The sequence below is a fragment of the Microtus ochrogaster genome, chromosome 2 (assembly GCF_000317375.1).
Source record: "Microtus ochrogaster isolate Prairie Vole_2 chromosome 2, MicOch1.0, whole genome shotgun sequence".
NCBI classification, from domain to species: domain Eukaryota; kingdom Metazoa; phylum Chordata; class Mammalia; order Rodentia; family Cricetidae; genus Microtus; species Microtus ochrogaster.
Window position 1 is genome coordinate 14362280 of NC_022010.1, and position 18167 is coordinate 14380446.

An 18167-nucleotide genomic window follows, 5' to 3' on the forward strand; every position below is an offset into this window, starting at 1 on the left:
AAGGAAGGAAAGAAGGAAGGAAGGAAGGAAGGAAGGAAGGAAGGAAGGAAGGAAGGAAGGAGGGAGGGAGGGAGGGAAGGAAGGAGGGAAGGAAGGAAGGAAAGAAGGAAGGAAGGAGGGAAGGAAGGAGGGAAGGAAAGAAGGAAGGAAAGAAGGAAGGAAGGAAGGAAGGAAGGAGTATGAAGGTGAGATTCAAAATAGAGGAAAGAAGTAGCGAGATCTTCTAGAAGGTTTTTTAAAAATGTATATTATGCATTATGTGTGTGACTGCAGGCCCTTACAATGAAGTCCGAAGACTACATTCAGGAGTTGGATCGATCCCTCTGTTCCAGGGGTTCAATTCAGGCCCTCAGGTTTGCTTTTACCTACCCAGCCATTTTACTAGCTCCCTTCTAGATATTTTATGTGAAAAAGAGCATGGTGGTTTGAAATAAAAGGACCCTAAAGGGTGTGGCACTATTAGGAGGTGTGGCCTTGTTGGAGGAAGTGCATCACCATGAGGGCAGGCTTTGAGATCTCTTTTGCTCAAGCTTCCCTCAGCATGACTGACAGTCAACTTCCTGTTGTCTTCTGGTCAAGATGTAGCTAGCATCATGTGTGTCTGCACACCACCATGCTCACTGTCATGATGATAATGGACTGCACCTCTGAAACTGTAAGCCACAATCTCAATTAAATGTTTTCTTTGCAAGAGTTTCCGTGGTCATGGTGTCACTTCACAGCAACAAAACAAACAAACAAACAAACACAAAACCCTAAGACAAGGACCAAGGGGAAAAGTTAGAAGGAGATACGGGGCCCACAGGAGCTGGCTGGAGACTAGTGATGTAATCTGCCCTGTGCTGGTTCCGGGTTAAGGAGAGGCAGAGTGGAGGCCCCAGGGGAAGATAGCCAGAGGAGACCGAGAGGTCTTGTGAGCTAGCCTTTCATGGGGCAGTTAAAGGGACAGAACACGCGTGGGAGTGAGGACAGGCCAGTGTTTGACCCTCATGGTCCCCATCCTCTCAGAACGCCAGCTGTGGGAATGGCTGTGGGGAAGGTAGGAATGGCAGCAGCCCCTGACCAGCCTGAGATCTCTGTTGTGGAATGTATCAAATTCTGTAGCCTACAGGACCCACGCGGCTGGAGAGAACTTTAAATGTGGCCAGTAAAGCCGGAGAACCACCCATCATTTGATTTCACTGCAATCAATTTAAATTTAAATAGTGCATTTGGCAAAGTTGCAGGACACAAAACTAAGAGGCAGAATCCAGCTGTGTTTTTACCCAGCAGCTGTGAACAACCTGAAAAGGGGAATTAGGGAAGCGATTCCACTTGTAAAAGCACCAGAAAGAGAGGGGGGGGATATATATATATATGGAGGAATAAATTTAACTCAGGAGGCGAAAAGATTTGTACGCTCGAAACTGCAAAGCACTGCCCAAAAAAGAACTGAAGACGGCATAAACAAACAGTGGGACACCTGGTGTGCTGTGCATTGGAAAACAATATAATTAAGATGACAATACTTCACAAAGTGATCTACAGACTCAGCGGGGAAAGTCCTAAAGGCATTTTGCACTGAAACAAACTGAAAAACCTGAAGCCAACTGTGGCAGCACACACCTGCTATCCACACTGTGGAGGCCAAGCCCCAAAGCCACTTTGTGTTCAAGGCTACCTGGGGACATAGGCAGCACCTGTCTCAAAGATGCCAAGCCTGAGACTGGTGTCCTAGTCTGCTCTCCGTTGCTGTGATACAACAGTGACCAAAAGCAACTGGGAGAGGGGAGGGTTTGACTGAGGGAAGTGGGGGTGGGGGAGGGCTGGGAGTGAAGGGGGTCGGGTGGGAGGAGGACACAGGCAGGACCCAGAGGCTCCAGGGTATTGCTGGTCACTGGCTTGTTCTTCGTGGCCTTCATAGCCTGCTTTCGGTACAGCCCAGGCACACCTGTCCACGGATGGCACTGCCCACAGCGGGCTGAGCCCACCCACATTAGTTGGCAATGAAGAAAATGCCTCACTTTCCCATAGGCCAGTGTGATGGAGGCAACTGCCCAGGTATGCCTAGGCTGGCATCAATTAACAAAAACTAAACGTTGCACCTAGGGAGAGGTCTGCAGTTAAAGGTGCTTGCCACACAGCCCAAGGACAGAAGCTGGGATCTCCAGAACCTATGTAAATGTGGAGTGAGCGTGATGGCCTGCTTGTGTGATCCCAGCCTCAGAAGGCAGAGATGGGGGAATTCCCAGATAGCTTGCTAGCAGGACTAATCTTATCAGTTGGCTCTGGGTTTGATTGAGGGACCGTGGCCCAGTGAGTAAGGTAGAGGAGTAATGAAGGATAATCCCAGACATAAATCCTAACGGCCTCCACAGATGCACACACACATACACACTTCACACACACACATGCACACTTTACACACACATGCACACTTCACACACACACATGCACACTTCACACACATGCACACTTCACACACACATGCACACGCATGCACACTTCACACACATGCACATGTCACACACACACATGCACACCCATACACACACCCCATGCCTAAATAGTCACATGTGGCTGGCTGTTGGATCAGTGCAAATTTTAAAAATAGAAGCATTTATTTTCCTGAGTGATTGACAGGCTAGGAGAAATGGGGCAGCTGGACATGTGACTGCATGAAGACCTGAGCCTTGCTGAGTTAGTTCCTCAACACTCTGGGTTTCGGATGCGTGACCCAGGTAGCACTAAGCCAGTCCCCTCTAAACCAGGAAGATTGAGAACATGAGAAGCAGAGAGCCCTGACGTGGGGCACAGAGGCCTGACGTCAGCGCTCAGGGCATCCTAGACAGGCCTTCTTAGCCGAGCTGACAACAATGTATCCATCCTTGGGGCTGGAGAGATGGCTCAGTGGTTAAGAGCACTGCCTGCTCTTCCAAAGGTCCTGAGTTCAATTCCCAGCAACCACATGGTGGCTCACAATCATCTGTAATGGGGTCTGGTGCCCTCTTCTGGCCTTCAAGCATATACACAGACAGAATATTGTATACATAATAAATAAATATAAAAAAAACAAAAAAAACAATGCATCCATCCGTTTATCTCAACAACTCTCTGCAAGGTCTGAAACAGCAGAGCACCTGCCCCTGAATAAGGCAGGCTGCTGGCGGGTGGCTTTAGATAGAGTATTCAATAACTGATGGCGGTAGTCCATAGGCAGCAGTAACTTCACTGGCATGTTTGTGTAGATTATGGGAGATAAGGCAAGAACTGAGCAGAATCTAGGACGAGGCAAGTGTGTCAAACATATTAGCTATTATTAGGAAGGATAAAATGAGGTCTAGGCTAGGAAAGTGTCATTCAAAGCCCTCCTGCTCCAGGAGGAAACCCCACTAACAAAGAGCCCCCACGGAGCAGCCTCGGTGTAAGCACAGGCCAGCATTCACAGGGTCAAACTCAACGCACCTGGAAACCATACTCTTTGGGAAGCTCAAGGGTGCATGCGGGCGTCTCCACTGCCAAGGTCCACTTCCAGATGCACACTTTCTGCAAGGAAAGCACAGCGAGAGACTTCTGAGGCCGCTGGGGGTGCAAGGAGAAGCCTACAGCTATGGAAACCCTACCTGAGGCCTCGGTAACTGAGCAAAGGAACAGTCAAGTCCTAAGCATGCCCCCCCCACCACTCCGCACTGTGAAGCCTGCTTAGCCTAGAAACACACACACTACACACACACCCCTGGTGGCCTGTGTGGAGGTGGCTGCAAAGACATCTGGCAGTGTTGGCCAGCTCAGAGACGTCCACCCAAAGGCCACGTTACCTGGATTTCGGCATCAGAGATGGTAGCCAGAAGCTTGGCGTCACGGGTGATGGCTATTGACCTTATGCCATTACCTTCTGGACAGCTGTCAAATATGGTGTGCACTGGGATTCTGAAAAACAGGACAGAGGGGGCGGCCCTTGCCGAGGGATGCCTGGCTTCCCAGCAAGGCTGTGACAGGGCTGAACTCAGCCCAAAGCTTCCACAAACATAACGAAGTATGATCTCTCTAGGCAAAGGAATGTTCGTGTCTACTTAACATTTGTGTCCAAATAATTTGATTTTATTTACATATATTTTTAATATTTATTTTATTTATTATGTATACAGTGTTCTATCTACATGTTTGCCTGCAGGCCAGAAGAAGGCATCAGATCCCATTATAGATGATTGTGAGCTACCATGTGGTTGCTGAGAATTGAACTCAGGACCTCTAGAAGAGCAATAAATGCTCTTAACCTCTGAACTGAACCATCTCTCCAGTCCTTGTATTGTTTTGTTTTTTGAGACAGAGTTCCTCTGTGTATTCCTGGAATTCCTCTGTATACCTGAGTGCCACCACCACCCGGCAATTTATTCTTTTTTAAATATTTATTTTATTTTTAAAATTATGTGTATGTGTGTACAGATATATGTACATGAATGGCTTGTGGAAGCCAGAAAAGGCATTGGATCGCATGAAGCTGGAGTTACAAGCAGCTGACTTGCCAGACATGGATGCTAAGAACTGAACTCTGCATGAGCAGCCAGCCTCTTAAAGGCTAGGTCATCTCGCTTTTTAGACAGGGGCTTGCTCTGTAGCCCAGGCTGGCCTCAAAATTATGATCCTCTTGAGTGCTGGGATTACAGCTATGAGCTAGTAGGCACAGCTGAATTGATTCATTTTTGTTCATTACTAACGTATGAGCGAAGCATCGTCATTATGCATTCTTCGGCAAGGAGAAAAGACGCACTGACACCTGCCACAGCACAGACACACCCTGAGAACGTGACTCTAGTGCAGGAAGCCAGACACCAAAGCTCACATGCACGCGCCCACAGAGAGGAAACAGACTGGCAACTGCCCGGGTGGGGGGGGGGGGAGAAGTCAATGCTCCCAGGGAATGGGGATGGTTAGACTGCTTTGGAACAAGGTACAGGTGACAACTGTGTAACACTGTGACAGAATGCCAACCCTCACTGTGTGCTTTCCAGGGCCCAGTTGTACACTGCTCGAACTTTCCTCAACAGTAAGAACAGGCCTAACTGCAGCAATGGGGTACGTGTGCTCTGTTCTCTCTTCAGGAGCATTCTGGCCCTCAGTCGCTTGTTCCCGGTGCTGATTCGATGCAGGGCCCTTTTGTCTGACAGGAAGGATGCTGTAAGGTTTGAATCTGCAGTGTCCACAGAGCCCTGGCTGTCAGCTGATAGACTTTGGGGCAGAGACTGAATCCTGAAGGCTTTATGCTCATAATGGATTAATCCCTAGAGCGATTCATAGCATGAGGGCTGATGGTAGAAACTGGAATGTCGTACTGGGGAGATGGCTCAGCGCTTGACCACTTCCATTGCGAGCAGGAAGACCAGAGTCCTGCTCTCTGGAACGTGCACATAAACACTGGGTGGGTGTGGTGGCCCACCTGTTAATCCAGGGCTGGGAAAGAAGAGACAAGGATCCCAGAACAAGTTGGCTCGCTAAACTAGTCAAATTGGCAAACTCTGGGTTCAACTGAGACCCTGTGTCAGTGAATAGAAGAGTAATAGACGATAGCCCCCCAAAGTCAATCTTTGGCCACTAACATATGAACCCCCCTCCCAACACACACACACAGGGTGAGAGAGACTAGGAAGTGGCCTTGTTTCAGGAAGTAGTCACTAGGGTCGTGTCCCAGCCCCTTCCTGTGTGCTTCCTGGCTAGCGTAGCGTGAGGTAAGCTGCTGTGTTCCAGTGCTCTCTGTCTTCCGGGGCACCATGCTCTGCCTCCCAACAGACTCGAGGGGGGGGGGTGAGGATGCTGACCATCAAACCAGATGACCTCAGTTTGATCCCAGGGACTTGCACGGCAGAAGTAGAGAACCCACAAGACCTCTGACCTCCACGCTTGAGACATGGCACACCTGTGCCTCCTCAGTAAATGGATTGATAAAAATGTTTTAAAATGCAATTGCTAAGAGACAGGATTAAAACATTCTCCTTTAATTATTTTTTTTGTTTTTATGTGTATTGCTGTTTTGCCTACAAGCATATCTGTGTACAACATGTGAGCCTGACACCCACGGAGGCCAAAACAGGGCGTTGGATTCCCTGGAACTGTAGCTACAGACAGCTGTGAGCCACCGTGAGTGTGCCAGGAATCAACCCGAGACCTCTGGAACAGCAGGGCTCGTACCCACTGAGCCATCTCTCCAGACCACAATTAAAATATTTTTTAAATGAGGTTTGAGCTGAATAAGTAACCAAAACATGTGGGGGGAAAAAAACAATCCAAGTGAGAACAGGCAAACACAGACTGCTCTGTCGTGTGGGCATGAATTCTCCTTCAGCCTTGTAAACCCCTGAAGAGGTTCCCAACTACACAACACGGTCCTGGCTTGGAGAAGGGTATAAGTGAGGAGACATTTTCCTGTTTTCACTTCCACACTCCTATGCTGTGTCTCTGCCAAGACGTCACAACAGCGCAGTTCCTTCCCAGCCTTGACACACACAGAATTCAGTGAGGTGACGTGTAAACGCCAATGGGAACCCATGAATGCCAGACACAACGGGAGCAAGTGTGTGGGATTGGGAGGCCGCAGACTTAACCTGGGGGGAGGGGATCCAGAGGCAGCAAGACAGTGGGCTGTGTGGCGCCCCACATTTTCCTTCTGCAGAGGCCCTGTTACAGCCACTGCGAACAGTCCCCTGTGTCACAGCAGTGTCAGCAGGCCGGGACAAAGTCCATGCTCCACTGAAGGACACTGGTTCTCTGTCATTCGAGAAGCTTCATCTACCTGAAATGTAGCCCTAAGCGTTCACATGGCAGGGAAAGGCAGCGCAGAGGTCACTGTGGGAGAATGGGTCTTATCCCTTGCAAGCAACAGAACATCCAACTTGACCCTTGTTGAAATAAGAGCGGCGGGGCTGCGTCCCCCGCACCCGGCCGCCCACATGGCTAGCTTAGCTTATGCCCCGAAATAATTACACGGAAACTGTATTCTTTTAAACACTGCCTGACCCATTAGTTCCAGCCTCTTATTGGCTAGCTCTTACATATTGATCTAACCCATTTCTATTATTCTGTGTGGCCCACAAGCTGGCTTACCAGGAATGATCTTAACCTGCATCTGCCTGGAGCAGGAGAATCATGGCGACTCACTGACTCAACAACTTTCTCCCAGCATCCTGTTCTGTTTTCTCCGCCTACCTAAGGGTTGGCCTATGAAATGGGCCTAGGCAGTTTCTTATTAATAAGAAATCATTCCCACATCAGACCCTGAGGGAAAACTGACCCAAGCAAGAGGCTATCTATAAATGAAGGCTGCTCATTCATTTCCTGGCCACCCAGATCCAAATAATCACACAGAAACTATATTAATTCCAACACTGTTTGGCCAATGGTTCATGTATATTTCTAGCTAGTCTTACATCTTAAATTAATCCATTTCTATTATTCTGTGTATCGTGACAAGGCTTACCAGGTCAAGTTCCAGCGTCTGTCTTTCTCCTTCGGCAGCTATATGGTATCTCGCTGACTCTGCCTACTCTCTCTATATATATCTCTTCCAGCCTGGCTATATTCTGCCCTGCCATAGGCCAAAGCAGCTTTATTCATTAGCCAATAAAAGCAACACATATACAGAAGGATATCCCACATCATCTCCCCTTTTCTGTCTAAATAAAAAGGAAGGTTTTAACTTTAACATAGTAAAATGACATATACAAAACAGTTATCAAGCAAGAATTATAGTTACAATATTTAGTCCATTTACATTAGACAAATTAAGAAAACTACTCTATCATCTACCCTATCTTTGTGAATCTAAAGTTTCATATCTAATTTATCTTTTATCATAACTAAGACAAACTATAACTATCTATTCTTCCACTCTTCAAAGACTCCAGAAGGATATATTACCTAAGTAAATAAGAAGTACATTGTAGGGGCTAGAGAGATGGCTCAGCGGTTAAGAGCATTGCCTGCTCTTCCAAAGGTTCTGAGTTCAATTCCCAGCCACCACATGGTGGCTCACAACCATCTGTAATGAGATCTGGTGCCCTCTTCTGGCCTGCAGGCACACATGCAGACAGGATATTGTATACATAATAAATTAATTAATTAATTTTAAAAAAGAAGTACATTGTAAGCAACTTCCAAAACTCTAGAATTGACAGAGACATCTCACGACCTGGACAGTCACACAAAGTTCTTTTGTAATGTTGGGGCATCCAATCTTTAGCCTACAGGCCCATAATATCTGGCAGACATTTCAGTGAAGCAGGAAATTTAAATATCTGTTCTGTCTATATTGACAGTTTGTCAGTCACTTTCTTCTGTGTCCTGCAGAATGTCTGGCAGCTTCTTCTGTGAAGCAGGAACCCTGAAGGACTATTCCATCTTTTGAAAAGTTCAACAGTCACTTTTTTGTATGTCCAGTTCATACAGCATACCATCAAGCTGTTCAGGCAAGAGCAATTTCTTTCCCAAATGGCTAGCAAACTCCATAGGGAGCCTCTTTGATGCCCATCATTCTTTTGAAGTAGATTGGTACTGCCAGAAGCAGACATGTCTCACTGTCAAAAAAAGTCTAAGTTCTTGTTTTTTTGTTTTTTTGTTTTTTTGTTTTTTTGTTTTTTTTTTTTGGTTTTTGAGACAGGGTTTCTCTGTGGCTTTGGAGCCTGTCCTGGAACTAGCTCTGTAGACCAGACTGGTCTCGAACTCACAGAGATCCGCCTGTCTCTGCCTCCCGAGTGCTGGGATTAAAGGCATGCGCCACCACCGCCCGGCCAAAAAGTCTAAGTTCTTAAAAATATTTTAAATGCCATATTCAGCAGGTCTTTGAAATGTTGAAGATTATCTATTTAGTTGAAATATATCTTTGTATACCTAGAAAACATAACTAATATAATTAAAAATTTGATTTTGATATTATCTGATTAATCTGTATTTCTTAACTATATATTACATTTTTAAATGAGCTTCACAAACACAATACCTTAAACAAGAGCAGAAATATATATACACAGTATAACAAAATCAACCTTAAATTTGTATCAATAGACCAAGATCCATACCAATGCAAAGTATCCATCTCTATATCACATCCCTCTTTAAATGAAAACAAACATTTATAAACAATCATTTTGGGAATTTGGGCATTGTTTTCTCCAAGCTGCTTCCTGCTGTTTGTTGGACCAAGTATTGGGGGGGGGGAGGTGTTCACAGTGACCTTTCAGGGGTCTTGGTACGTCAAATCACATTAGTCTAGAAGGATTCCACAAGTTCCCATCCTCTGTGGAAACAAAAGTAGAACTTCTTTTCCAAAGTTAGACTCAAATTTTGAAGTCAAGATACATTTAAAACATATATGTTGGTTTAGCTTAGCATCCCCCAGAATCAAATATCTCTCTGCAGTCAAAAGAATTAAAGAAAACACAATAATATATATAATCCAGACTCTCTATGTATATTTCATCTTTATGTGGCTTATTTTTTTAATCCTTTAATCTATGACTGTCTACACTCTTTTATATTACTTTTATTGTCTCATCAAAGACTTTCATTTTTAAAACCATTTCTTTATATAACTGTCTATACTCTTTTTCTTCTCTCTCCCAAGCCTATGTACATTTTTTTACACACTGTGTCTTGTTTAGAGTATTTTCATCTGAATCTGTCTTTATTGTGTATCTGTAATCATTTTCTGACTAGAAGTGCCTTTTTTTTCCTGCTAAGCGGATGTGTCTGGGACCAAGGCTGCTTGGTTGTTGGTTGTGTTCGGTCCAACACGATGGAGGTATGTTCCCCACCTCTGCAAGCCATGCTCTCCACTCCAGCCCCAGGGATGCAGCAGGTCGATGTCACCATTAAGCAACTAGTAGCATGCTGCTCACAAACCCCATTTCAGGACCTCCCAAAAGAGCCAGAGTTTGTGCTCCCAGCATGAACCAGGAAGCTGTCTCTTAAAGAAGTCATGCAGTTTTTGCCACTAATGCTGAGTCAGGAAGCCTTCTCTTAAAGGAATCACGCCTCTGCCTGCTGCCAGCAATCAGAGCTCACCTGAGAAAATACTGCTACCAAGAAGCCATGCTTAACACTGTTCTTTTGTGTCTAGAATTCCTTCCCAAGCTCTCTCAGTAGTTGGCCCATGTTGGCACCATCTGTAAATGGAGGCTGCTCGTTTGTTTCCCACTGCCAAGACCCCAATAATCACGCAGAAGCTATATTAATTCCAAAACTGTTTGGTTAATGGTTCATTCATATTTCTAGCTATTTAGCCCATTTCTATTATTTTGTGTATCACGACGAAACTGTGGCTTACTGGGTAAGGTTCTAGCATTTTTCTCCTTTGGCAACTACATGGCATCTCTCTGACTCTGCGTATTCTCTCTCTCTCTCTCTCTCTCTCTCTCTCTCTCTCTCTCTCTCTCTCTCTTTCTAAATATATATATACATTTCCAGCCTGGCTATATTCTGCCCTGCTATAGGCCAAAGCATCTTTATTCATTAGCCAATAAAAGCAACACATATACAGAAGGACATTGCACATCAGATGTCTGCAAAACTCTATCAACAGAAGGGACATCATTAGCAGTGTCTCTTCTTGGAAGCCTCTGTGGACAGTCGCCTTCATGGCAAGACCCACCACTGCTTTCTTGTTTATGACATGGGCTCCCAGCTAGATCAGAGCACTGTTGTAGCCCCACTTGGTGCTGTGGTATAATCCCTTTGTACACTGTGAAGGTTTGTCACTCAGATTGACTCAATAAAAACCTGAACAGTCAATAGCTAGGCAGGATTTTCAGGGCTGGCGGAGTCAGCAGCCAGGTGCAGAGGAAGAAGGAGATGAACATGCCATACTGAGAAAAGGTACTACCACATGGTAGAGTGTAGATAAGAAATACGGGTTAATTTCAGATGTAAGAGTTAGCAACAAGCCTAAGCTATCAGCTGAGCATTTATAGTTAATAATTAGTCTCTGCGTAGGTTATTTGGGAAGCAGCTGGTGGGACAGAGAAAGTCTGCCTACAAAAGATTATCCAGAGTCTTTTTCTGGTCTTAGAATTAATATTCTCTTTATTAAAGTGACAACTTAAAGAAAACATTATTTTTCCTTAAGGTTTTTGTTCAACTTAAAAGTCTTACTCAGGGCTAGGGATACAGTTCTGTGATGGAGAACCCACAGAGCATGTATGTGACCCCAGACGCAGTCCCTACTACTGCAGCTATGACCATAGCAAAAGGTTAGCTGGGTGTGGCGGTAAACATCGGTGAGCCCAGCAGTTGGAGGCTGGGACATCAGGCCAGTCTGGGCTGCACAGTGAATTCCACATCGCCCTAGACTACCTAGGAGGCTACTGACTCAAAACAGACCCTGCTTGCTTTATAAACGGAGCATATTGTTTGCAGTCACCTTTGTGTGGCTTTGATTAATGTACGGCTACACAAATCTGGCTATTAACCTTTAAAAAATTAAGATGCGTGTGGAAATATAATATATTCAGTTTTATGGTTAAGATTTTTTGTGGTACCCTATCATACAACAAAAGTATATGCTCTACTATGTTCATAGCAGCATTGTTTGTAATAGCCAGAACCTGGAAACAACCTAGATGCTCTTCAATGGAAGAATGGATGAAGAAAGGATGGAATATATACATATTAGAGTATTACTCAGCAATAAAAAGCAAGGAATTCTTGAAGTTTGCGTGCAAATGGATGGAAATAGAAAACACTATCCTGAGTGAGGTAAGCCAGACCCAAAAAGAGGAACATGGGATGTACTCACTCATATTTGGTTTCTAGCCATAAATAAAGGACAGTGAGCTTATAATTCACGATCCTAGAGAAGCTAAATTAGAAGGTGAATCCAAAGACAAACATATAGGCATCCTCCTGAATATTAACCTTCATCAGGCGATGAAAGGAGACAGAGACCCACATTGGAGCACCGGACAGAAATCTCAAGGTCCAAATCAGGAGCAGAAGGAGGGGGAGCACGAGCAAGGAACTCAGGACCGCGAGGGGTACACCCACACACTGAGACAATGGGGATGATCTTTCGGGAATTCACCAAGACCAGCTAGCCTGGGTCTGAAAAAGCATGGGATAAAACCGGACTTACATAGCAGACAATGAGGACTACTGAGAACTCAAGAACAATGGCAATGGGTTTTTGATCCTACTGCACATACTGGCTTTGGGGGAGCCTAGGCAGTTTGGATGCTCAACTTACTAAACCTGGATGGAGGTGGGCGGTCCTTGGACTTCCCACAGGTCAGGGAACCCTGATTGCTCTTCAAGCAGATGAGGGAGAGGGACTTGATCGGGGGAGGGGGAGGGAAATGGGAGGCGGTGGCGGGGAGGAGGCAGAAATCCTTAATAAATAAATAAATTAAAAAAAATAAAATAAAACTAAAAATAGCAAAAAAAAAAAGGTTTTTTTGTGGTCTAAGTAAGAAACAAATTTCTTACCAATACTGGAGTAATTCCTATAAATCTAATAAAAGTATCTATAAATATGGTAAATCTTAAGTTTTCATAAGTATTTCTAACACTGTTTATAAAGCTAAAATGATTCATTTATGGTTGGAAGCCTAAATTAGCAACACATTTCAATTAAAATCACAAATCTAATCTGCTAGAGACCCTGATCCATCAAGTTCTCTTAAACTTTATACAGCCCGGAAATTCTGAGCAAGCTTTTTGGGTCATACACACATTAATACTACAGAGCTAAGTGATCAGTCTTCTCTGTGTTTAATCTGACACCTCTCCAGGGCTGAGACCACTCTCCCACGGTGACCTCTGCGCTGCCTTTCCCTGCCATGTGAACGCTTAGGGCTGCATTTCAGGTAGCTGAAGCTTCTCGAATGACAGAGAACCAGTGTCCTTCAGTGGAGCACGGACTTTGTCCCAGCCAGCTGACACTGCTGTAACACAGGGGACTGTTCGCAGTGGCTGTAACAGGGCCTCTGCAGAAGGAAAATGTGGGGCGCCACACAGCCTACAGGGACCTCGGACATGCAAGTGGGGACAGCTCCCTATCTGAGGAAAGAGCCTTCGTGGCTCTGATGTGAGGGGCGTATGTGTTCTCTGTAAGCCAGGGTCATGGCAGCTTCCAGACAGGCAGCTACACAATCAGGTTTATTCTTGGGAAACGACAGTACAAAATCTTGTGCAGAAAAACCACATGATGAAGGCCTCTGTGTGTGTTTAAATCTAGCAGATGTTCTAGAAGGAAGTGCAGGAGACTGGTTATCAATGGAAAAAGCCCCGTGGCTGGTGATGATGGCCAATGCAGACTTCAATTTTCAGCTCAAATAATTCATTTAGTTTTTCATTAAAACTGTGACAAATGTCTTCAGTGATGAGTCACGCCTCACTCCTGTTGCACTGTGGCCAATGGAATTCGAAAGGAAGCACAAGGCTGGCAAGTCAGCTAGCAGTCAACACGCTGGCTGCTCTTCTCTTGTAGAAGAGCTGGGCTTGGCTCCCAGCACCCGCACGGCAGCTCGCAAGCATCTGTATCTCCATTTCCAGGGGATCAGAACCCCTCTTATGACTTCTTATGCACATACATAAAATTAATATTTAATTACTTATTTGTGTGTTTGTCTATGAGTATTTTACTGGTATATATGTCTGTGCACTATGTGTGTGCAGTGTCCCCAGAGGCCAGAAAAGGGCACAGGACTCCCCAGGAATGGAATTATAGGTGGTTGTGAGCTGTCATGTGGATGAGGATTGAGCCTGGGTCCTCCAGAAGGACACTCCATGCTTAAGAAACCACTGAGCCATTGCTCAAGGCTCTACATATATTTTCTAACCAAAAAGACTGGAGTGCTATAACAGGAATTTGCTTTAATGATGCTATGCCCACGAGAGACGCACAAAGCCCACATGCCGCATGACTCCATTCCCGGAAGTCTGACATACACACATCTGTGAAGGGAGGTGTATCAGGTGGGAGCTGCTCAGGACACAGTTGCTACCTGCAGTGATGCCAATATCCATCTGGAAGCAGCTCGCTGTGGTGTAACTAATATCACTGGATTATATATTTAAGAATGGCTGCTGGGTATGGCGGTGTACACTCAGGACCCCAGTATGCAGAAGGAGCGTGAGTTCAAGGACAGACTGGATTCTATAGTAAAACCCTGTCTCAGAACAACCCAAAAATAAATAATAAAAATAAAATAGGGCTGGTGAGATGGCTCGGTGGGAACAGACACCTGCTGGCAAGCTTGATAGTCTGAGTTCAGCCCCCTCAGAACCCACACAGAAGGGGAGAACCATCTCCCACTCTTATCTATGAACCCCACATGTGCTGTGGCCTGGACGGACAGACGGACACACACACACAAATAAATAAATAAATGTAAAAAATAAACAAAATGGTTAACATGGTGACTTCTAAGTTGTCTATATTTTACTACAATAAAAATAATAAAGCCATGCAGGGTCTGTAATCCTGCACTTGGGAGGCAGAGCAGGCGGACCTCTGTGAGTTCCAGGCCAGCCCGGTCTACAGAGTGACACCTTCAAAATAAAATTTAAAAATAAACCATTTCAACAGATGATTAGTCCCAGAATGAACCTGAGGAGTTAGCTAGGAACAGTCTAGCATGCGGGGACAGACAAAGAAGCTATCTGCGAGGTAGATACCACAGGACTTCAGTCATTTTAGCAAGAGATGCCTGGGAATAGCGCAGCCTCCCCACAGGGTTGTGGTGACAACTGTCTCTTGTCCCGAGAACAACATGGCAGCCTCTCATCACTGCTCACGTTTATGGGACGCCCAGAATGAGAACCTGACAAGAAGCTGGAGGAAGCAACCTCGGGAAGTACAGTGCTGGCTATCAGTACGAGTCACTTCAGGTGACTGAGTAGCAGGACCTAAAGGGGGCAGGGTCGCTGCTCAGCTGACAGACTGCAGCCCTGTGTACCCCACTCAAGGACTTATACAGAAGCCCTGCTTAACTGTCTTATTCATCTTGACTCAATTGTTACCAACGCCCCCAAACAAGCCAGGGCCTTCCGTCCTGCTGGAGCCTAGAGCCCTTCTCTGCTTCTGGGACTGAAGCAAGGTCCACCTGCACAGCAGCCCTGAGGGGTGGGCAGAGCAAGGCAAACAGGGTCGACAAATTCTAGGAAATCCTAGAAGAGCAATGTCATTTGGAAACAGAGTCTTTGGGGCATGTGAGATGACTCAGTAAGGGTACTTGTCAGCAAGTCTCCGTGCTTGAGTTTGATCCCCTGGACCCACAGAAGAGAACACACTGCAAGTTCTCCTCCAGCCTTCACATGTAGGCCATGGTGTGTACACACACGCACAGAGAAAGAGAGAAAGAGACAGAGAGAGAGAGACAGAGACACAGAGAGAGACAAAGAGAAAAAGAGAGACAGAGACAGACAAAGAGAGAGACACACACAGAGAGAAAGTGATTTTTAAAAGAAGTTGAGCCTTTGCAGATACAGTTGGCTAGGAAGGCTCTGAGACCCATGTCCTACAGAAGAGGAGACACAGAGGCAGAGAAAAGCCATGAGAGAATGGAAGGCAGAGACCAGATGCCAAAGAACGCCGAGGACGCCACATCCAGCAAAAGCAAGAGGAGCAGCCTGGGATAGAGTCTCCCCCGGAGCCCCAGAGGAATAGACCTGTTGACAGCTCTAATTTAATACTTCTAGACCCATGAGAAAGTAAACTCCTACTATTTAAACACACATGCATACAAATTAACTAAAGATAAAATTATGTATACTTATACACAGAGAGACAGAAAACTGGACTGTAGAAAGAGGGGACTCATCGTAAGTAAAGGCTACAGAGGACCCTGTATCAAAAGAAAAAGGAACTTCAATGAAAATCTTTTGTATCTGTCATAGAGGTAAGGTTCCTGATTGTGACAGATTTGACATCCAGGCCATGCTCCACCCTGACGTGAGCTGGGTAACTGTGACCCTCCCTCAGTCCAGTCTCTTCTGGGCCACCAGCAAACCAAGTTTCTTGGCAATACCATTATTTAGCCCCTTCTCAGCCACAGTGGCCAATCTACAGAAGCTGGAGTGAGAAAGATCCACCCACACAGGGCCTACCCTGAGAAGGAGTCCCATATAATGATGAGGCAGTCTGGCCCTTTGTCCGCTGTGGCGATCCATCGCCTGTCTTCACTGACACAGAGGCAGGAGATGATATTAGGGTGGCCCTAGGGAGAAGAAGAAGACAGCTTTAGAAACAATATGGATAGAGCCAAGTGTGGCCCTCAAGGAGGGCTGGGTCCACATAGCCCTGAGCGCTTCCAAAAGCTCGCCTGCCTGAGTCACTTCCACGGGCCCTCCCTGATCGGTCAGTCAGTGGTCGGGGGTGGGGCAGGGTTCCCATGCTTTCTCTTCCTCCATGAAGCTGAAGGAGCTGCACTCACCAAAGGATTAGGTCCTCTCTAGGGATGGAGTTAAGTGGCCAACTCAACCAGGACCTCTGAACTCCCTGCTGGCCTTGAGCCCCACAAACACTACTAACCTCGGATCGCTGAACATTGACTCTGTAAGTCACCCAGTCATCTCCCCAAAAAACAAAGGAATCTTCCAGAAACACACTCAAAGAGGACAACATTCTTCCCCCCCCCCGGAAAAAAAAACGGGTTTCTTTGTGTAGCCCTGGCTGTCCTAGAACTCACTCTGTAGTCCAGGTTGGCCTTGAACTCACAGAGATTCCCCTGCTTCTGCCTCCCAAGTGCTGGGATTAAAGGCGTGCGCCACCGCTGCCCAGCTTGATGACAGCATTCTTGTAGGACCTGGTCCCCGTTTTTCCTCCCCTGCTGTCTAATCTGTACCAGTCACCCTGACAGTCTTCTCTGGCCCTCACACGCAAGGCCTTAGCCCTGGAAGCTGCTTCCATCTGGAAGGGTCTTCCCCAGACTGTCCTGTTGGTTCATTTTTAGGTCTCGGCAGAAACAGGCTTTCTTGGGCCCCGCTAGTTAACCGAAGGTTTCTCACATCCCGGCTTCCTTAGTGTACCTCCCCATCTCCTCTGAATGCTGACTCTGTGCCCCTCTGTCTATGTGCCCTGCTTCAATGCCTGTTTATCTCACAGACTGGGAAATCCATGAAGATGGGGCTAGGTCAGTTTTGTTCACGGCCACAGGCAATCTGAAACTCAGCAGTGGTTAGGATACAACTACGCTGTGAACAGATGGTCAAGATCGGCCCTCATTGTGCACTGGCAGGGCTAGGCTCTTGTGAGTTATGCTATACCCATCTAAGCTGCTAGCCCATCCCAGCTACCGTCCCTCTTGATTCCTGTACATGGTGACACTAATGCTTAATCCAGCTTCAATGGGACTTGCTCACTCACTGTTTTTATCAGAAAGGAAAGGCCTCAGGCTGCATCCCCGGGGTGCTTGGGAAATTCTTCGTGAATCTTAGCATTGACCACAGAAGGCCCTATAGCATCACACATTCATGAAAGGACAACACATAACTAAAAACCAGGTTAACATCAGAATAGGAGATGCTCAGAAACAGGACACTTGGGTAGGGAATGATGACAATGAAAGGGGTCAGACCATCAGGGATGCAGGAAGCAAGCAGGGTGAGGAAGGCAGGGCAGGCGTAGAGGACACCCAGGGAAGGGGTGAAATAAGAGCCACTGCGGAAGCAAGGGAAGAACAGGAGGCTTCCTGAGTACTTCCAAATCCTGAGACCTAGAACCACTGCACACTAACGCAGTCTGCAGTCTGGGCGGTCACCGGCACACTCTGAGCCTGCTTCCTCTTCTGTCACGAGGGCATACTAACACCTACTTTCCAGCATGGTCCCAGAGTCTCAGTGGCTGTGGGCCTGCGTCCCCGAGCAACCCGTCCTCCATAGCTCATCACACCTCTGGGGATACGGTCAATGCTGCCATGTTTTTTTGTTTGGTCATTTGTTTTGTTTTGCTTTATTTTTGCAGAAATGTACAAAATCCAGATGTTTCCAATTCTTGAAATGTTAAAAACAACTATTGTTTGCCACTGGGCACTGATTAGATTCACAGACTTGCTTCTTTTCTTTTCTTTCATGTCTGTGCGGGTGTGCGTGTGTGTGTGTGCGCAGAGGGGTGCAGGTGTGCAGAGGGGTGCGGGTGTGCGTGTGTGTGTGTGTGCAGAGGGGTGCGGGTGTGCAGAGAGGTGCAGGTGTGCAGAGGGGTGCGG

The 18167-nt window shown here is 46.3% G+C and overlaps 1 protein-coding gene across 1 annotated transcript in view; it reads right to left on the minus strand.

The window, feature by feature from the left end:
- Window positions 1-18167, minus strand: part of Wdr66 (WD repeat domain 66) — a 92672-nt gene that overhangs the window by 67467 nt on the left and 7038 nt on the right. Inside the window, exons 4-6 of the mRNA XM_013349789.2 lie at window positions 16072-16181; window positions 3798-3909; window positions 3445-3525 (exon numbers count right to left, since the gene is read on the minus strand). Coding sequence (XP_013205243.2) covers window positions 3445-3525; window positions 3798-3909; window positions 16072-16181 — 303 coding nt within the window. The remainder of the gene's footprint in view (window positions 1-3444; window positions 3526-3797; window positions 3910-16071; window positions 16182-18167) is intronic.